This window comes from Falco peregrinus, chromosome 2 (assembly GCF_023634155.1).
Source record: "Falco peregrinus isolate bFalPer1 chromosome 2, bFalPer1.pri, whole genome shotgun sequence".
NCBI classification, from domain to species: Eukaryota; Metazoa; Chordata; class Aves; order Falconiformes; family Falconidae; genus Falco; species Falco peregrinus.
In genome coordinates this window covers 12,147,981-12,169,681 of record NC_073722.1, presented here as the reverse complement: position 1 = coordinate 12,169,681, position 21,701 = coordinate 12,147,981, and the positions used below count along the sequence as shown (strand labels likewise).

At 43.9% G+C, this 21,701-nt stretch overlaps 1 protein-coding gene across 1 annotated transcript in view; it reads left to right on the top strand.

The window, feature by feature from the left end:
- Window positions 1–21,701, top strand: part of MAML3 (mastermind like transcriptional coactivator 3) — a 253,261-nt gene that overhangs the window by 147,653 nt on the left and 83,907 nt on the right. The window contains 1 exon segment of the mRNA XM_055795233.1: window positions 12,165–13,655. Coding sequence (XP_055651208.1) covers window positions 12,165–13,655 — 1,491 coding nt within the window.

Sequence of the window (21,701 nt, the reverse complement as noted above, 5' to 3'; positions counted from 1 at the left end):
TTTCTTTTTACATTCAGCTCGCCTCTGTTTTCCTCTGAGACCGAAATCCACATAATTCTGGTAGTAGCCCAAGAGTACTTTATATCCAGACTAACAAATTAAAAGTGCCTTAGTACTAGGTGGCTCATCACTCCTCTAACAGGAGAAAAAGGTGGGAATGAGAAGTCTTTTAAGAAGGAAAATCAGATTAGTGAAAGCCCATTATATGAAGGCACAGCTGGCTTATGGTGCATTTCTATGCCTTATCTAACAGCAAACTATGTTTTGTGCTTTGTACCTCCAAGGGGGTTAGGAAAGAACTGTAGTGTTCTCAGTGACTCAGTCTTACCTACAGCATCTAACAATAGCAAATGGTTTTTTGTCATCTTGTGTTTGACGCTTTGTTAGAGGCACAAGCTCTCAGTGGTGAATGAGGCTTGAAGTCTAAATTCAATTTGAATTAGCTGCTGCTTAATATGCATAGATTGCTGAGATGAAAACCCATGTGAGTATCATGGGCAGCAACTACATGTGCATGTGTGCACATGTGTGGAAAATGCAGGGAATTTTTTTGCCAGTGAAAGGAAAAAGTAAAAAACCAACCACCTGTGTTGTGTACAGTCAGCATGTGCAGACCTGGGTAACATTATGAGTTGCGGTTCCTTTCCTTGGAGGGCTGTTTTCAAAATACAGAGATAGATAAAAATGCCTGATAGTACTCTGGTGTGTGGCCACGACTGGAATTTGACCAGTTTATCAGAGCACTGACCACTTTTCTCCTGGTCATCTTTTTGGTTGTATGGAGACATCTCAAAGCCTCGCATACCTTTGGGATTTTGACAAACTTTCCCACCGTTGCTGCAATGGGTTCAACCCCCCAGCAGCTAGCAGCTTGGAGAATTTTCCTGCAGACAGGCTGCTGCTGCTGTACTCTGGGGCACTGATGCTTTAGACAAGCTTTGCGTAGAACTAAACACCTTTATACATAGATGGCTTGAGAAGGTAGAGGTGTGGTTTTCCCCTAAAAGCTGATGCTTTCTCAAAAGCATTCAGTGATAAGATACTCTGATGATAAGGTATCTGCAAACTTCATGTAACAGCTTCAGGAGGAGGATGGATCAGGCAAGCATGGGATGGGATGGCCATTCTCAAGAGTCTGGTTACTGCTGAGGAGGGCCCTTCCCAATCTGTCAGTGTCGTTCATTGAGACTGAGCATGGACCTTTTTTTTCTTGATGTCACTGAGACATCACCAGAAGGAAGGCTCTAGGCCAGATGATTTTACAGTTACTGCTGGCATCAGATCCTGGAAACCACCTTTTCTAGGTGCCTCGCAGCCCATTCCCCAACAGCAGACAGATACCGCACCCATGCCCATGCTGGGCGTCATTATCACACAACCAGCAAATGTGCATTCGCACTGTTGAGGAAGGTACTGGGAACACGGGGAGAAACGGTCCATGCTGCCCGCGGGAAGGGCATGAAAGCTGGGAGCAAACAGTATGAATTGCTTAGGCAAATTTCCCACAGCTGCTGTCTTTCCTAGGTGCCCCAGGTATGTGCAGGCAGCAAAGAGATTCACCAGTTTGCAACGAAGTGCATCCTTTTTAGGATCTGTCCTTTGGGGGAAGCATGGAGCCAAATGCCCATATGCAGATCAGCTACACTGTGTATGTATATTCAGACTAGCAATGGGAGAGAGCAAGAGTTTTGTCCTGGGTTGGAGACAGCTGCTGTAGATGAAGTAAGGAAGGTAAGACCTGAGCGAAGGTCTTTGGTCTGATGGTGGTGTTTGTTGCACAGACCATTCTTTCTATTTTAGGTTGCTTGGGTTACTCGGTGTGAGGCATGTGCGTAAATACTGTGCTGAAACCAGGGCCCTGGTTTCCTTAGAATCTCTTTTCCTCTTTACCCTTCATCAGTAGGCTTGAATAGTACAGTTGCAGTTTACCCCACACAGCAGGTCCAGCCTTGGGGACTCTGTGACTGATAATTGCTGAGATTTGGGAGACCAGACACATACTTTTTCATTGGTTGTTGTTGTGTGCCTTTGTGGGACCCAGGGTCAGCTTGAGGGGAAGGTATTGAGGCAACAAAGAAGTAAAGTTTGTATGTTTTGCTTGCCCATATTTAGGGCAAAACTGCTATTCAGTGCTGCCTGGCCTTTAGCCCATGGCAAACAGCTCTCACACTGTGCTCAGAGTAATTCAGAACATGTCTGGGGCATCCTGTACAATCCTTTGACTCCCTGAGTCTTCACAGATCCTCAATGTTCCTGCCTTACCACCCCCCCACCACCCCCCTTCAGTGCTGGCTATAACTTGTATTGAAAGCAAAAAGGGTATGTAAAGAATTGTTCTATCAGACCTAGTGACTGTTTCTGAAGGAATTCTGGTGCAGAGGAAGTGATCTTATCAATGGACCTCGAAATTCTGATGAATTTTACAGGAGCTGAGGGCTTCAGCACCTCTCATGATTGGGCTATGGATTTTGTACAGGAGTCTTTCAAAACTGCTGCTGCGTGCATTCTTTTAAATAGATATGCAAAGGCAAGGCAAACAAGCAGTTCTAGCATTGCTTTTCTTTCCTAGAGATGGATCAAACTGATTGTGCTGATCAGGGAACTGTTTGGATGAAGGAAAAAGCCAGATCTATTTTGGATGTTTCTGACATCTTTTCTATTTTAGAATTTTTAGTTAGTTGTTTGGATTTTTTTATGGTCTATAGCCTAGCACAATTCTACTTACAAACTCACCTGTCCTGTGCTTATTTTATTTTTTTCCTTTCCCCAAAAGACGTGGCTCAGGAGTATAATGAGAATGAGGACTTTGAAAAAATATAAGTATTAATTCATTAGCATGCAAAAGATTGATTTTCCTCCCCCCATGCTTGGGTCTCCTTTGCAATGCCTACTGCACTGTTAATTGTTTAACCTGTACTTAGATAACCTACACTCCTTTAAAAGTATTTGCCCTTGGAAAGAAATCTTCAGGTCACCTATGTCCTCAGACAAGCTGCACAGTCAGGCGCAGGGGACGCCTGGGGAAGGCGAGGCATGCTTATGGAGACAAGCTCTGGAATGAATTCACTGTTTTGTTTGCAGCACAGTATAACTTGTCCTGTTGTTGATTCACAAGATTATTTTTTTTTTTATGTGTTAGTTGTGGAAATTGGTTAATTCTGATCTTAAAATTATTTTCAAATAGGAGTTTCCTTTACGATGATGTTATCCCAAGAGGGTGACTAAAATGTGTGGGCTTGAACAGGTACCGTGTATAGACTATCTGGCTCTTATTTCCTTCCTTTTCTGATTACATCAAGCACTTTGCTTTGAAAAGGTGAACTTGAACTTAGTCATGTTGAAGAATCCCTGAAATTACTTACCTCACATTAATGTGAGAAACTGGAAGGTGCTACTTCATGCAACTGTGGAATCAAGTAGCTATGTTGGCATGAGGTAGTGTTTGTTGGGAGTTAACACCAGTGAAATGAATGGGAGATAGCGATACCCCTTCTGAGTTCAGCCTTCTGACAGCCTTCTTCTAGAGACCGTACACTAGGCAGCTTTGGTAATAAAAGAGGTTGAATAGAGGCTCATAGTCCATGGAAACCGACGGTGTCACTGGAGGAGTATTGTCATGCCTCCATCATCCCTATCTCTTCCAGCTCCTCCTTCATCCAAGAATATTCTGGAGCATTATATTATATATGTAGATTGTGACATGGTGCGGTACTTTGCATGCGACTGGAAGATAATTTGCTTGCTCTAAGCATAGGAATGGCTTTTGCCTTACAGCAGTTAGGCAAGATTTTTAGTCTGTCAGTTCTGAAGTCATAAACAGAGCTCATATCCTACCAGCACCTTAATGATGAAGGAAAGGAGAGGCTGTGTCAGAGAGCTGCTGCTCCTTTGCAGAGCATAAGAATGCTTTCGTGTCCGAAATGCCCCTTCACTGGGTAGGCAGGGTGCCCACCCCCGTGCTTCACTAGCTTGCTACAACTTGTGCCTATCCAAGGATGGATCGGGGCAAGATTTGCTCCAGGAGACTGTTTCTAATGTCACATACGCAGTTTAAAGAGCTAGTGTGTAGTGAATGAGTAGCTACGGTGCGTGTGCTGGATATGTTGCTTTGCTGCTTCTTAGCTTGAAATACAAGAGGTTCCCGTGTTTCTTTTCTATCCTGATTTGCAGTTCTTCAGGAGGTTCAGCTTTAATAATCTGCAGTGTCTGCTTTTTGTCATTAGCTTCTCTCCTGTCCAGATACAAAGCAGATTGGGAACGTTTTCAAAGGGTGAAGATTTATCAGCGCAACTCCCAGACAAGTCAATTAGAGGCTGCCTGACTAAATCCTCATAACGCTCTTTGAAAATGTAACTCCTGCGGTCTGCAAGGACAGTTGCAGGGAGCTTGTAGCTCTGCTGTTTGGTGTGAGAGACAGGAGTAAGCACTGCCAGCGAAGTAGTTTAGGTCTCAGGCTCTTAGCACCTTCATTTTGCACAAACAGGAATGCCGGCACTCCCTAAGTGATGAGGTTACTGCTTTGCCAGTGTTTACTTTACTGGGCTAAAGAAGGATTAAATTGGGTGGACCTGAAAAGGAAGAAGCCATGTAGATCCTACACTTGGGCAGGAAGGCTGTTTGACAGCATTTCATCCATGAAATAATTTGTGCTCTTGAAGTCCAGTTAAACTTGCCAATAATTTTGTATTAAGAAAATGAATTGCATCCATTGCCTGTGCTTTACTCAACAGCTTCCCCAGGGACCCTGCATGCCAAATCTCCGCAGAAGCATGTCATTTAGTGTCTTTGTATTCAGATTTTAGTTGGAGTTGTGTAGAGGGAAAGACAGAAGTTGCAAAAGAAAAATATTTTATAAAGGCAAACTGGAACTGATATATGATATATGCACTTAGGCTTCAGAAGGATCACACTTTCCCCAGCCTGTTCTAGACACATACAATTTGAGCAGCATACTTGGTATTTTTTTGTATATATTTCTCCACTAATCTTTGTACAGTTTCTTCACTCCTGCATCCCTCACTAGCTAGGCATTCTCCAACAGCATTCATTTCTACAGCAGAAAATGTCTTTCTGGCAGCAATGTGATGGGGTGGTTTAAAAGACTGCAGTAAACATCAATAAAGATATATATGCTTATCTTTTTTATTTTGATGAAATTAATATGCACAGAGCTGGAAGTTCTGTTATCACATGACCTGAGCAACAGAAGTATGAAATTTCTTCAGTCTGTGATAATGAGATGGATTTGAGCCATGGGAGAAGCTACCTCTCTTTCTCTCCATCTCTCCAGAAATGTCTCCTTCCCTTCTCTTGCTCATCCCTCTCTCAAAGCTCTGATGAAAGCTCATGCCAGTTCTTGCTTTTCATCAGCATCCTTACCTGGCTGACTGAGGGCAGGTAGAGTCATGGCATTTCCCTGGTTTGACTTTGCCAGTGCTGTTGCTGTTTTGCTCTCATCCAGTGCCTTTTTTGTTACCCTTCTTCCCTGTCCTCCGCTTGACCTCCCAGCATGATCCAGTTCCTGCTGGTGGCTGGGAGCCTGACAGCTGGCTGGGGCAGGCAGCTCCGGTGAGGACCCTGCACACTGCTGTGCTGCTGCTTTGCATCCAGACAGCCCCTACTCTCTACTCTGGCTGCTTGAGAAAACAATCCTTCCTGTCTAACCAGCCTGGCTACAACGCAAAGAAGTGGCTTTTTCCTCACTGTTAGCTCTTTCAGGTTTAACTGGTGCCCTGAGCATCTTTTTCTTCTTATCATGAATGGGAGTAGGTTTGTTCTTCTGTCGGCTGTTTGTGAAAATAAGGGTGATGACAGAGACCCCGTCAGCCCTTAGCAGCTTGGGTAACAGGCAAAGGTTTGGCCTCCTTTGTGAGGCAGAGGTTACTCTGTGAGCCTGCGGAGTTGAGCAGGGTTATTGGGTAGGTTGGCAGATCGAGATTTTACCAACTTCAGACAGATTTCACAATGTGAATTTCCTGCGTATTTGAGATATTGCCCTGGCCAACAAGAACTGGGCAGGCAGGCGCAGCATGGAAGAGCACAGCATGTACTTCAAGTGAGCAGTTGTGATCCAAAATCAATTTGCTACGTCAGGCTTCATCCTGTGAGTTAGCAGGCATCGGTGCAGTGCTTTCAGCAGTGTGAGGAAATTCAAGTAGCAGGGGAGTGGTTTGATGCGAGAAATACTTTCATGTGTTGGAAGCGGTGGTATGTAACCCACCTCTGCTTTGCTTGGCCACTTGTCTGAGTTCAGCTCCGACTCGGCTTTCGAAAGGCTGTCCTGTGCTCCTCACCATCTCTGCGTGACATCTGCAGCCAATGACATTCAGAGACCACTGTGGACGTGAGGGACTTCAGGCACTGATCACCAGATATGGTTGTACCTCGGACTGTGGCACCCTTTGGCACTGTTGACTTTTTAGTGGCAGTCTGAGAAGTGGTACAGCAAGGAAGGATGTGCAAGAAATGAGAATCCTTTCAAATATTGAAGCTGAACTGCTGGCATGCAATTGGCAATACTGATTATTCCTTATTGATCTCAGATAAGGTCGTTATAGTCATTACATCTTTGCTTAGAAGAGCTGTCACGTCAAATCCAGTTGCTTAGTGTCACTTCACAGCAACTCCTGGGACACTCGATACACCGTTGTTAGGAGTTGAGCGCAGCACACGAGGTTAAGGAGAGAACTTGGAAGCGGCTGAACTGGGATGGTGTTAGGCAGAGCTCGTGGTGAGCACTCCCTGTCAGAGGGGTCAAGATCTATCTGGAAAAGTTCTGGGAGTGGAAGGGAGAATAAAGGTGAGGCAAGCTCAGGAACACCTGGAAGAAGAGGTGCTAAGCCAGACAGACCGATGGGAGGGAGAGTAGAAGTCCTGCAGGAAGGGCCAGGATGAGTCATTGCCATGGAAGGGAACTCTGAAGCCCATCTGAACACGGATGGCTGGTGGGCCAGATTGTGATTCAACGTGAGGAATGGAAAAGATCAATTTCTATTTTTAACAGGAAGAGTCATAGAAGAGCGGTATGGAGAATACGATAACCCTTGTCTTTTGTAAACAGGCATATTCTGTGAGGAATATGGACTTTGGGCTTTGGCTGGTTTCTCTTCTTTCCCACGGGAAACAAAGATAGCTACGGAGCAAGGTGCGTCCCAGTACAGCTGGGGAGCATGCATGCCAGACCTTTAACAGTTGTGGCCCTTGCCTCTTATTGAAGTGCTGGAGCTGCCTTAACAAGATGAAGGTCAGCAGCAACATGTCCACTATGTAGCTGATGCACAAAAGCATCTCAGTGACCCCATCCTTCTTGGCTGTGGGCTCAGAGATCATCTGGCCACTGAGTGGAAGCGGACCTGTGTTAGACCCTGTAAATCGTGCTCAGCCTCAGCTCAGGCAAAAAGAGAATTTAGCCTCTCTGCTTCCCTGTTTCGTGCTTCCACCCCACTCCCCACCCCCCCTTTTTTTTTTCCTAAAGAGCAATGAAAGGACTAAGCTGCCGCCACAGCCCTGGTCACTCCCCATGGATGAGTGGAACAGCCGCCCACTGAAGGCAGCACGATGGTGGAGGATGGGCCCGCAAGTGGCTCGGCTGTTGCTATAACAACAGCACCTCAGTCTCATTTCTTTTGAAAAATGAATTGCTGCTGGTGGGATGAAGCGGAGCAGCTTCTCCCGCAGATGAAAGCTCTGCCGACAGCCTCAACACTCTCTTGTTCATGTATTGGGTCTGTCATGACATGTCCGAGCAGCTCTGCCAAAAATTTCAGGATGGGGTTGGATTAGACCATTTGGGTCCACGTGTGTCTGCATGTTTGCAAGCACAGCCTCTGTGCCCCCCTGCCTCTCCCCCAGTCAAGAGCCATCTAAAAAGCCAGCTTGCCAAAGTCTGACCTTTTCTTGCTCTACAGCTAGAGTTTCTCCAAAGGCACATAAAGACTAGTGAGTTCGGCCTCACACTCTTCTTCTTGGAGGGTAGAAACCTGCTGTGAAATGCAGATCCATTGGCCAAATGTTTTGTATGAATAAAGCTGAAGGGCTATGCAGCTGGCAAGGGTGTTATTTTAACATTTTTGTTTTTGTTTTGTTTTATTTTACTATTTTTCCTTTTTTATTTTACGCATGAAGAGTCTTCTGCTCCTAGATATAAATCTGCAAGCTGCTGCTAATATCTTCATGATACATACTGTGTATCACATGTACAAGCTATGTACTGCTACTTAGAAGAAGAGGGAAGGTACTTTACAGGAGAATATTTCACTTCAGGCATCGTTTTTACAGAGGGAAGGGGAAGTTCTAGGGTTTTATTCTTGGACACTGTGGAGTCCTGGTGGTGGTAAACTGTTTGCCAGTATATGGTCAGCATATGTGTCAGCATATGATATTCAAGCCATCCAATAGCTGACATGGTGATTGGGAATGAAATCAAGATACGAAAATGAACGGTTGCATTGAAATAATTTGATAAGAATATCTCTGTGTTGTACCCCAAAATCAGGAGATGCATCTATTGTTATGGCTCCCAACCTCTCCAAAATGCTGAAGCCAAGGTTCTTCCCCATCTGCAAAGGTTGTATCTAGCATGTTGCCTTCAAATAAACCTTTCATGATATGTTTATGTCTACCTACAGTTTTTCAATGAGCAAACAAAGAAAATAAAAATATTGGGTTTTTTCTAGTGCCTGTTAACCCCCCAAATCATAGAAGCTCTGAAGGAGAATAATGTGGAGCTACAAACTTAGAATAGGCTTCATTTTGTTTTCATTTGCAACAAGACTCAATTTATGTATGTTTGATATTTGATGGAAAATAGTTTCCATGTTAAAGCTTCTTTTTGTTGTAATGCATGATAAACATGATTATTAATATTTATATACTGGGCCTGCTTGTACTTTCACTAAAGTCGTTGTATATTTGTATGGGGGACATCCAAGTTTTAGCACACAATAAAACTTCAGGAGCTGATATTTTTAGGACCGGTTATTTGTCACTACACTTGATAGTTTTCTTTTGGTAAACGTTCATGTATAAATAAGGTGATGAATTCAGAATAAATTGGTCGATGTTGTGAAACCCGGAAGTGTGAAATGATGTGGAAGTGTATCACGCTATAAGGGTTACTTTCAAACTGTTGTGAAATGAATGGGCGTGAGTTCTCTTGTATTTCCCAGGAGATAATTGCTCTCACTAATCCCTAACTTGTCATTAAGACATTTGTTTTCCCTGTCTTTTCCTTATATGAACTTTTCTTCAGGACTAGAAGCCTATCACCAGGTCCTTTGGTATGACTGTTCTTTAGCCCAGCATTTAGCAAATATGAACTTGGGGCAAAGGGGCATCGCAAGTTTGGGACATTTCTTCGACCCCTGCTTTTGCATGTGCATGTCCATCGAACTTGGTCTTGAGTCACATGCTGTTAGGTGACACTTTTTCTGATGTGGAAGGCAAACAGGGATAGTCACTTCGTAGTGAGACGGGTTAGGAGGTGAAATGGGCAGTGATTTCAGCTGTAAATTGTGTGAGTGGCCCATCAGGGGTGACATTTACATATGCTATTTTAAGCTGTTATATCAACTGTGTTTCTTACCCCCTGGGTTTGAGGACAGATTGTGCTCTTGTTTTCCTTGCTCTGAAGAAAGGCAACCTGGAAGTGACTGTGCTGCCGTACTTGTGAAGCGGTGCCATTACCACGTCTGTGTCGTCCTTTCCTCATCTCTGGGGTCTGAACCAGGGTTATATAAAGATCAGTAAAACAAGCTCAGTGGCTCAGCTGTAGTCTTCTGCCGCAGCCAGTTACACCGGTCAAAAAGCAGCAGGGAGCTGTAGTGCCATACGGTGGTGTTCAGCTTAACATAGGTTTTTAGGGGAGGGAAGCAGCGGAGGCGAGAGCCATATCATAAGCCTCCTTGTGGGATCTGATTTTTCTCCTTCACGCTAGTCCTGGGTGTCGACTTACCTTCCACATTGCTGTTAACTGTCACAGATGAGGCAATTACCACCCCTGGGCAAGCGCCTCCTGCTAGTGGCACGGAGAGATGGAAAGCTGATGCCTCTGCTTTGGGGCTCCGTGCTCTGCAGCCTAGTGTGCTCCTGCAGACCACGGCTCGTTAACCTGACTGCCAGGCTTTAATCAAGAGAGCGCTAGCGTGGTGTGTGCTCCTGCCTGCATCTGCCACCACGTGCAGGACCTCATCCTGGGCATCAGTGGAGCTCATGGGGGCAAGAGCTGCTGCAGTCAGGTGAGGGGAGAAGAGTTGGAGCCCAGTGATGGGGGCTCACACATGCAGTGGGACATCCTGACGCACACCCTACTGCAGGTGGGTTCCCCATTGCAGCCTGTAGCGCAGGGAGAAGAGCTTCTTGGTGCAAACCGCTGGCCTTGCTGTTTCCTGGCCCTCAGAAACCAGGGGTGGGGAAGGGCTCAGGGTAAGCTCCTGTGGAGCTGCGCAGGAGGTGCCCAGCCAAGCAGTGGTCTGTGTGGCAGAGGCTGTGGTCACAGAGCAGCCAGTCTGTGCAGCACCACAGAAGCCAAGAGAAGAAGGAATTTTAGCCTGTGGGGGGCTTGGCCCATACTGGCTTTGTGCAGATGGAACAGGCAGCGAAGTTTCAGGCACGAAATGCCAACAGAGACCCACTGGTGACTCTGAGCTGTGTGTTAATCATGTTGCCACATAGAAGAGCTCTTCTGCATTTACAAATCAAGGAGTTGACGGCCTGCTTAAGGACTCCTAGACTTGCTGTTTGCTGTTCTGCATTGTTACAAAGGTCACATCTCTGCAGAGGGCCACCACGTAGCTTAGTGTCCCATGCGTGGTCAGCTGGCACTGCAGCAATGCGTGCATCAGCCGTGTCCGTCTGCATTGCATGCTGAAGAGGCCAGCAGGCCTGAAGGGCAGGAGAAAGGCACAGCCTTCGCAGAACTGCTCCCTCTAAAATGGGGATGAGATATGGATTTGCTTGCCTGTCTTACACGCGGCGTGAAAGGGGAACCAGCCCTCTGGGATGGGAGAAATAAATGGGATCTGGATTGTGGGAAGAAAGAAGGTTGAAGACCTCTAGGTTAGGGAAGGGGTGGGAGCTATGTGTCTGGGGCTTTCATACCAGTAAAAATACTTTAAAAATTGATAAAATCTTTCAGTATTTCATTTTCTATTGTTCTAGTATCAAGGATGCAAGTGTGTCCTGAAGGCGTTCGCTAGAGCTGTGACCTCTTTGCTTCCTCCCCTCCCCACTATTGTTTTTTGCCTTAACCTAAGAGGGATGCTTTTTTTAGCCCGGTACATAAACGAAGGACTTCATGTTTGGTGTGATAGGAGAAGACTGTAGGTTGTTACAGTGCTTTAATATGCTTCTTTTAACCTGAGTTAAAGCTTGCATAAATACATTTTATTTTATAGCTTTCTTACATTCAAATTTAATTACTTTCCCGGAGACTTGTTTTGCTATCATTTCTGTTAGGTATTTATCTTTTACGTTAGCTCCTAGCACACAGGTTGTTGCCTTTTTTTAGTTACTTGTCTGAGTTAACATCATGCAAAGCACCTTCTATTTTTTAGGGTTGGATGTATTTTTCTCCTCACTTAAAACTGATTCTCAATATGTTTTGTAGTGAAGAACAGAGGACTAATCAAATGAAACTATGTTAATGAATTCTCTCAAAAAAATTTAGTGTCAATAACGCGTTTCAATACAAGAAGTAAATCAATTGGATTGCAGGTATTTTTCAAGAAGCTTCTAGAAAGTTCCAACAAAAAGATTTTCAGAGTAAATAGTAAATTTTAGTGATTCCTTTTTTTTGGTCCAATTTAAGACTCCTCGCTGTGTTAGGCACTGTTTAAGTCTCATTAATATGTTGGCCACTAAAAGGTTGAATTAGTGAACTTACTCCACGAAATTCTGGTAGCTTGGAGAGCACAGACATATCTTACAGTTTTGCTGTCCTATTCAGAAGCAGGTTTGGTTTTGGGGGTTTTTTTGAGTGTTTCTTTCACATGGTTTTAGACAGTCTTCTCAAATTGATTAAGGCATAAGAATGAAATCAAAGAAACTTCCCAATCAGAGTTTGTCACTAGTAGGCTCGATGAGGAGTATCTGTCACAAAGCTTATCAGCACCATTTTTGTATCTGCAACTGCTTAATTTTTTTTCCCCCTCTTGTTTTTCTTTAAGCTTCAAGAGACGGTCAAAAGGAAGTTGGAAGGCGCACGTTCACCTCTCAATGGAGAACAGCAGAATGGAGTTTGTGACGGGAGCTTCTCTCCGACCAGCAAGCGGATACGGAAGGATGTTCCAGGCATCGAGGCAATCAACAGCTTGCCCAATAATTTGCCTTTGGCTGCTGTTTCTCCTCTTCACCAGCTCGACATGAAAGCTCCCCTGCCCCTGCAGAACAGTGGAACTCACGGTAGTGGTCTAGAAGACTTGGGTAAAAATGGTGGGCTTTCTGAGATAAAGCTCCCCGTTAATGGGTGCAATGAGCTAGACGATAGTTTTAACATCCTGCAGAACAAGGAGCTAAAGCAAGAGCCTTTGGATGACCCCAGCTGCATAGACACTTCTGAAACATCTCTTTCAAATCAGAACAAACTCTTCTCGGACATTAACCTGAATGATCAGGAGTGGCAGGAGCTAATAGATGAACTAGCAAACACCGTGCCAGAGGATGATATACAAGATTTGTTCAACGAAGACTTTGAGGAAAAGAAGGAGCCAGAATTCCCCAGGCCTGCCACGGAGACTCAGGAGAGCGCAAGCGTGAAAAGCGATCCATCTCATTCTCCATTCGCTCACGTCCCGTTAGGATCTCCCCAGGTGAGGCCTTCTTCTTCTGGTCCTCCATTTTCAAACGTCTCCACAGCCTCTAGCATAGCTTCTGCGTCCAGCGCCCCGCCAGCCCCCCTCCCTGCCGGCTCACCAGCAAACTGTGTTGTTCAGTCACCTCAGACCCCCAGCCAGGCCCACACCCCGGGCCAGACGCAGGCGCGCTCTGGAAATGGCTACCTTATGAATCCAGCAGCAGCAGCTGTGGCGGGATCAGGGCCTGGGCCTGTGAATATGCCGAGCGCTGACTTGTCTCCAGCAGAGCAGCTCAAGCAAATGGCAGCCCAGCAGCAGCAAAGAGCTAAGCTCATGCAGCAGAAGCAGCAGCAGCAGCATCCAAATCAGCCCTCAAGCTGGTCACCAGTGGGCCCTCCATCTAGTCCGTATGGAGGACCCTTCAGTGCAGACAAACCAAATAGCCCAATGATGTATCCCCAAGCCTTTAACAACCAAAACCCAATAGTGCCTCCTATGGCAAACAATCCACAGAAGACCACAATTAATAACTACCTCCCTCAAAATCACATGAATATGATCAGTCAGCAGCCAAATAACCTGGGCACAAACTCCTTAAGCAAACAGCCCAACATGCTTTCTTACGGCAACACCAAACCTCTGACCCACTTCAGCGCTGAGCTGAGTCAGAGGATGACCCCACCGATGGCAAATCCCAGCAAGAACCCCATGATGCCGTACATCCAGCAGCCGCAATCCCAGCAGGCGCAGATGCAAGCTCAGATGACGCACCTGAGCGAGGAACAGAAACGCATGCTCATCATGAAGCAGAAAGGAATGATGAACCAGCCCATGGCATATGCAACACTTCCTTCCCTTGGTCAGGTAAGCTTGAATGCACAATGCATGGGCAACCAAAGGCTTAGCGTCTCTTTGTACAATTTCCTCCTCCCTCCTCCTCTTTCTCCTGGAAAGTATGGAATGTCATTGCAGACGCTTCTTGGACTTTTGACGTGGTGTCTTGATTATTTTAAGAAATTATGTTCTTAATGACTGAAATGATATTGCTTTATGCTTTAGAAATGTTGTTAAGTGTTTTTCTGAACTAGCAGTCTTTCCCTGTGCTTCTCCTGATGAGTGCTGAGGGCCACTAAGGGAAGTTTTGTGTTGGAAGTCACTCCTCGGAGGGTTTGTTTCCTTTTTTTATAATGTAAGACTTCATGGGTTTGAATCCTAAACCACTGCGTGGCTTCTACAGTGTAGCTAGCGTTGTAACAAAAAGACAGAGTGGTTGGCCCCTTCTTCTTGGGGCAGAGATTGAGCTGGCTTTGAACAGCACATTTGGCATTTTGGCTCAGGGAACAAAGGAAAGACGTTTGGGGTACTGAGTGCCTTTGGTTTGCACTGGAAGAAGTAGGCATAGCCAAATGTTTTTAGTGGCGCTTGAACCATGTGTGAAATGAAATGGTTTATTCTGGGACTTTGTAGCAGTCTTTAGCAGCCTCAAGTATTTTATTGTTATGAATCCATAATGTCTTTCAACAAGAGGCTAAAGCCATGTTGGCCTGAGTGACTTGGCGTAACGATCTCACATGTATTCCATGCTAACCACTGGAGCAGCAGCTGCCAGGCTTGGGGATTGCTTTGGAAAGAATTGATGACCGATTTGAATAATGGTTATAGTAATGCCCTGTCGCCTCCTAAGTCAGCTGGGTATTCTTACTTGTGCAGCCCCTGTAAACATCCGCGCACTGTTGTCATGGAAAGGCTCGATAGCAAATGTTCCGAATGTTGTTTTAAGGGTTTTAAAAAGAATTCAAGTTGATAATCTGTTCACAAAGTAGGTGATGCCTTCGCCGAAGTTACGTGCCACCAAAACGTGTCAGGAATTCTGATATAATAGTTCACTAATAGTATTGTTGGTTGATAGTTTTGCTGTAACAGCTTTTTACCAAATTAGCCGTTTCCACACCACCTACAAGGAGTACTTCCTTCTGAGCCTGGTTTAACTGTGACTCACACTGTAATGCATGTAGCAATACAGCAACATTTGTCATTTCTTCAGCTTGTGGAGTTTGGGGATCCACCAATAGGAGGAGTAGGAGCTTTACCAGGCCAAAGCCCATCACGTATTATTTAAAATCAGTTGCAAAACAAAAAGAAATATTCATCTGCCTCCTGTTTTTGGTTCAGGGTGTATGGTGACAGCTCAAGGGTTTGTACCTTTATTTTAATTCTGCTTGCCTATTGCATTAGAAATCACTGGTCTAAAGCCTCTTCGTTTTGGGAAGACTTATGTAGAGGAATACTGCAGTAATGACATAAAACTCGGGCTGTAATCTGAGCTACAGACTTGTCAGGTTGCAACTGAGAGGCAGAGGATGTTTGATCACACTGTCTAATGCTTGATTGTTTCTTTTCTTTGTTTTTGTGAAATCTGTTGAACTTGGAGACCCTTCAAACATTTGAGGGGACAAACTGCCTTTGTGAAGGAGTTAATGTCATCTCTTCCATTTCCTGTGTTGAGAAATTCATGTTAATATCTCACTGCAGTTCTCCAGTGTGAACAATAAACCAAAGTTTCATATATCTAATCTCACTCAGTTCCTTTTTTTTTTTTTAATGTAGGAAAAACTAGATATTTGGATACAAGTATTCTTCCGAAAACATGTCCAGATATTAATTTCTATGTCAAATGAAGAAGAAACTTAAGACAAAGCCATACCTTGTTGTATAATATGTGCAATTCACATTTATTGACCCAGTCAGGACTAGGGACTTATTGCTTGTGTGTAGATGAAGAAAGGTCCCTTTACTACTTGTGGAACCCACTTGCCTATGCTGAAGGGATTTTGTTTGGTGAGGAAAGTTGAAATAATAGATTTCTAGCTGTAATGTATTTCTTAATTACTTCCCTTCCTGTTTCCCTGAAAAGCATTTTTCTGTGGAAAATTGGAAAGCTTATTATTGTGGGATGTGCTTGCTGGAAACGGATTGTTTTTGCAAAGGTGGTAAAAACAATATGTTGATATTGTTGAGTTAAATCCAGACTGATGCAGATTATCTGATCCTGCTACTTAGTGCAGGATGCAGACAGTCAGACTTGCCAGAACATATATGGAAAATAAGGAGATTGCACACTTCAGTTTGAAATATATTTCTGAATGTGAAGTGAATGTATCTTTCTGTCAGTTTATAGTTTCTACTTTCATTGTAGTTTTGATTTTGCTACACAATTGTAAAAGTGTATGTGTTAAATGATCTTGAGGGTTTAACAAATGGCATTTAAGGGGGAAAAAATTCTAGATACTGCGTCTTATGGTTAGCACTGTCCATATATTTCTGTCAGGTGACCGTTACAGGGGCATATTTGAGAACCAAAAGATGATTTAGGGAACATCAGACATGTACAAAAACGCCTTGTCTTATTTTCAGTGTACTGCTGTAAAATTGATGTATGGCTGGTTGTGTGTATGCGTGCACACATGCACCGTGTACACTAATTAAACCCATGTTCTTCTGGGCCTAAGGTACTTCTGTTGCTAATAAGCAGAATTTTTACACGCACTCATTGCCTCAGTCATTGAGCATACTGTAGGGAGACACACCATTTTTTCAGTCCAGCTTGGACCTTGCAAGTGCTCTGTGGAGGTCAGTTCCCTGTCGCTGTCCTATTGGCGTGTCAGTGCTGGTGCTCAGGGCTTGTGTCCTGGCCTTGCTGAGCATCGCTACGTACTTTTGTAAGCAGCGGTGAACAGCAAGAGAGAAAGCCGTGCCGTTCAATATCCATGTGAGCGATAGGACAAGCAGAGTGCTAAATCAGCAGCTTAGCTAGCAAAACTAGTATCCGACAAAGGTAGGGTTTCTCTAAAGTCTTTTCTACACTGTCGGTATTGAAAATTTTCCTGTTGCTTTGCTGTGCAGGTCCAGGACTGGTACTGGCACTGTGGTTGTGGCTCCCATCACGCTACTGCTGAACAACCCATATGCACTGAACCACTGTGTCCTCTATTTTATACTATAGCTTGTTCTTTTCAAAGGAGCACTGGATGGGGTATTTGTTGTTTTTTCCCAAAGCAGATACTGGTTTGGGGTTTTGAACCTGAAGGTAATTCTGACTGGTTTTTATGGAACTGACTGTTAAAACCAAGGTCAAATCCTCACCCATCTGTATTCAGCAAAAACCATGGTCAGATCCTGACCCATCTACCTTCAGCGAGGCTCCATCCTGCTACTAGTGTTCCCTTGTGCCCGACTGTTCCCCACTTGGTCAGGCGTGTACTTTGAAATCCCTGCTCTTTGCCTTGTCCCATGTACCCTGACCCTGATCTGCCCTAAAACCAGTTGTTAGTTTGTGAGTATGTGGCAGGTATTGCCCTTTAGCTTCTTGCTTTTTCTGGATGGTTCTTTCATTCTTACTTATCTGTGGCTATAGGCTAAAACCGCAAGTACAGATTTTCACTTGGGCTGGTAACTTGTTAGGTATTTGAGGGGGTAGAGGTCCTCTGCTATTCTGGTTCCCATGTGGTAGTAAAAGAAATTGATTTCATACCAAGATGGAACAGGGCCTTTGTTTAAGCTTTTTATGTGATATAAAAAATAAAAGCAAGCAAGCCTAAACCAACTTCCTCTCTCAAAACTTTGTTTAACCTAAAATGTTCCATTTAGGTTTTGAGGTGTGCGTAAGGTTTTATGGGAGGCACTTTTTTCTATTCATTTTTTCTATTTTATTTTCTTTAAACCAGAAAGTAATTTCAAATTGGGAAAAGTGAAAACATTTTCTTTGGAAAATATCAGAATCATTAATTGTGCCTTTTCTTGGTTCCAGCTGTTCAATATGAATGCGTAATGGTAAGAGAAAAAAGCAGCCCAGTGGAATAAATGTTGAATGGCTGAGACAGGATTTGACGTTTGGAGCCAAGTGAGGGAGGGAGAGTAATGAGAGGTCGAAACAAAACAGAATTTTCTGTGGGTGTAAGAAAAAGAAACCCTAGACTGCAGCTCTTTGCCTGCATGGGACTGTGGGGATGCTGCAATTATAGTTCCTATTGAAACCACTAGTTATGTTGTTTGAAATTGGAGGGATGTGAATGAAGAGGAGAAATGACACCATACTGGAAGAATATCTTCAAATTCTCTTTTCTGTCTTTTGTTTTAATCTTATCAATTTAAGATGTGTCATCTGCTCAGTCTGGTTTTGCATGTGAAGGATCAAGGGAGGGAGATCCGTGTCCAGAGAACATTTCCAAAATGTAATTGTCTTTGTCCTTTCTAAGTGAAAAGGTGTGTTTCTCACCGGAATTGTAAAAGAGATTTTATACTTTTTTGAAGGTTATCTTTGGGATAGTGAGAAAAAGAGATTGTTGATGTTCTGGGATTTGGCCTTTTTTAAAAGCCTACCTGAAAGTAAAGAAGAAAGTCTACAGATTTGTATTCATTGCATGAAAGTGTCACAGAAACGCAACTGTCTTACCAGATTTTAGGGCAGACAAGCTGGAATGGAAATAATGTCTGAGACTGTGAGGATGACTTGCTGAACAGCCTGTAGAGGTGTAGCGAATGCCTGTCTGTGCTGTGTTTGACTCGTAGCCACTGGTCTCTGCCAAAGGTTTGCCCCTGAGTTCAGGTGCAGGACCAGCCTTTTACAAGTGCTGAAATTTGCTCCCCAGAAATCAGTCTCCCATAGATCTTAAGAACAGGCGGGTAAGCGAAATGTGCTCAGATGGGTTCTGACCATCTCACCAGGCAATTTGTAAACAGTAGCCTGGCTGCCTTACTGTTTCTGCAATCATCTGCCTGTTGTGTTGGGCAGGGCACCATGTTAGCCATAAATGACTAGAAATGAGTGTTGGACAGCACTTGGTTAATATTAGGCCTCCATGGCATAATCCTAAAACCTAAGTTTGGGCTTGCTGCTATTTCCTCATTTTGTGACCCGCGGGCATGCACGTTTTAACCTAATACATACTTTGTTCATTCCATATGGTAAATGTCTTTCTGCAATACAGAGTTCTTTCTCTAGTCTAAGCCTTGCAAAATCAAAGTATAAGAGCACTGCTCCCATGCCCCAACAGAACCAATCATCTTATCGTAGGAAAACCATAGATGTCTTTGGAGAAACCTCCTTTCCTGAAACAGTGCTGACCAGTATTCCTGTCTTATTCTCTGAGTCATTGCTGATAAAGAACTGAAACCAGTTGTTCCATTGTTTTGCCAGAGAGTGTGTCAGAATAACCAGTCTTTTCCTCTTTTTAAATATCACAGTTGTAGCGGTTAATCTTTGGCTATTAGAAACTTCTCTGCTTGTCCACGACTTGTGAAAGTACGTTGTTGTACAATTTGCTTCTCATCTAGTTTCTTGAAGATTGTGTGAGTTATTGTCATCTGTAAAGAAATTGTCTACGTTACTTATAGAAGCAGAAAATTTGTATTACTGACTGCACGAGGTGTATATTAAATGTCCCCCATTTTAAAGTCACCATGACAGCATACTTTTTCTTCCTGCATGATCTAGATTACTGTGTAAAGAGCGGTTTGTCCTGTTATTTAGTGAGGCTTGTTAGTCTGATGATAAAACATGTGCCAACCAACTCTCCTTTAGTTTTATTAGTTACGACTGCAATCATGAGGTACTGTGATTTTGAAATGTCTGTAGCCAGTAGCAGCGTATTTTTATGTAAAGTGCTACCCTTTCCTATGCGTTTTTTGGCCTTTTTCTCCTTAAAGTGCAAGTTATCATCATCAATTTTAGTTTTCCTCTCTCATGACCCATTCCACCTGCTTTCAGTAATGCCAGCCATAATCCATTTCTCATTGTTCATGAGCCTCTCTAACTCTTCTTGTTTATTGTATATGCTCTTAACGTTAGTATACAGATGGTGTAAAACTGTGTTCTTTCCATGAGCTTTTATGGTTGGATCTGTCATTAGCTGGTGACCCAGCACTGCTGAACCGTACTGGGATGTTCATGCTATGCTCTCCCCATACTGTGCTCTTCTGCAGGCTAGTTTGCTGCCTCCAAGCATCAGCATAACTAATTTAGCACAAAAAGGCTGATGCTTTCAATGCTATATGGTGACTGAAAGATCCACATAGCCTTTTCTTCACATAACAGCGTTCCAGTGTTCTCTGGAAAATCAAAAGCCCTCCAGCCTGTCCTCCTTCTTCCATGCAGGTGGTCACCTCTGAGAATCAGCATATTCGCTGCGGGAGAGCTACAGGAGCAAACCCAGTCATCCACTGATACCTTTAGTTTTTGTGGATCCAGAAAAGTGTTTATTGTGAGATGGTACCTGTCGTGTTTTGATGTTGACAGTGGGTTCAAGTTTATGAGTTGGATTCTGTTATTCTCCATTTTTATTTTGAGAGAAGGCTTTTTTCATTTTCCTTCCATAATTCTCAGTTTTGCCAGTTTGCTTCTCAACAACTCAGAAATATTAATTAGACCTTCATTTTCAAGGAATCTATATTTCTATGTTTAAATTCATGAGTACGTAAGCCTGAATGTCTCAAAAAAGTCAACTCATGCCCCATCACGCTGCAGGTCATAAATACTCAGAAATTCTAAAATTGCTTTGAAATCATGCACTTGTAAAAATCACATATATTGGGGGGGGGGGGGGGGGGTGGGAGGTGGCAGTTGTTCTCCTGTTTTCTGAACTGCTAGGATTCTTGTTTTCCAGCTCTCCTTTAGCCATCTGGGACAGAAGTTTACTCTTGATTCTGCTTTACCTTTTTGACTCTAAAATATAAAAGGAGAACATGTCAAATTATTAATCTTACGATAGTGTTGCAAGATAATGTAATACTGGGGATTTTCCTTACCTCCATTTCAGTGTTACCTGTCCTTGTACTACCCAACTGGACGATTAAGATTATGCTGCGACTCCAGACTTCTTTCTCGGAAGTGGCTCTTTGGTTGTGTTTGTATTTCTAATGTGTCACGTAGTCTTTTTAGAAAAGACCCCTCACAAAAACAAATGGCATTGTTTCCAAGTTACTCTCTGTACTGAGGACATGGCTGAAGTAATTGCTCAGCGTGTACTGACATTGCTTCATTTGCCACCGACAAGGAGGCTGTGCCTGCATTTTCTGCGTGGAGTGGATTTACTAGACCTTGCAGCTAACAGCAGTAATAAAAGCAGCAGCAGCTCCTGACCAGATATAACAGTACAGATTCAGAGCTACTGGGGCCTTTATTTCATCATTGTTTCAGAGGCACAAGGAATATCTCGTCTTCCTTCTCAGCCCAACCTTCCAGGTCTTACGCTAACCCACACCGAGGTCGGTGGTCAGCTTTCTCTTGCCAGTAAAGGGAGTCAAGCAAGCCTTGCAGCTAATTTTGGAAGAGAAGAGGCTTTGCTGGGAAGGCCGAGGAAGGCTTTGCAGCTGTCTACCCGTTTTCCGCGCTGCAGGCAGTTCTGCAGGGGACACTTTCCAAGTCAGCCAACCATAAGAAACAGCAGACATGTTGTATGGTGCATACCTCTGCTGTGAGCAAGCAGAGGGGCATTTAACAGTGGCCTTCTGCTAACACTCACTGTTGTGTGTTGTATCTGAAGATACTCAGACCTAACCATGTTTCCACAGAAGAACAGTTTAAAGTGTATTTTTTCCCCATATCATTTTAAAAGATCTATTTCCAAGTAAATAAATCATTAGTCTTCATCAGGCACGTAACAGTCCGCTTAGATTAATGAGAGCTGGACCCTTACTGCTTGCTCTGCTGATTGTACGAGATGAGCTGGACTGCTTCCTTTCAGGCTGCATTTCCACCCCTAGCAGCGCTTCCAAGCCTGAGTGTCATTTTGTGTATCTCTGCCAGTGTTAGATCTAAAATTGCCTTTTGACTCATCTGTTCTGCAGGGAGCAAACTGTTAGCAAATCCCCTTGCTGGGAAAGCCGCTTCCAGGTAGTCTGGGAGTTTATTCT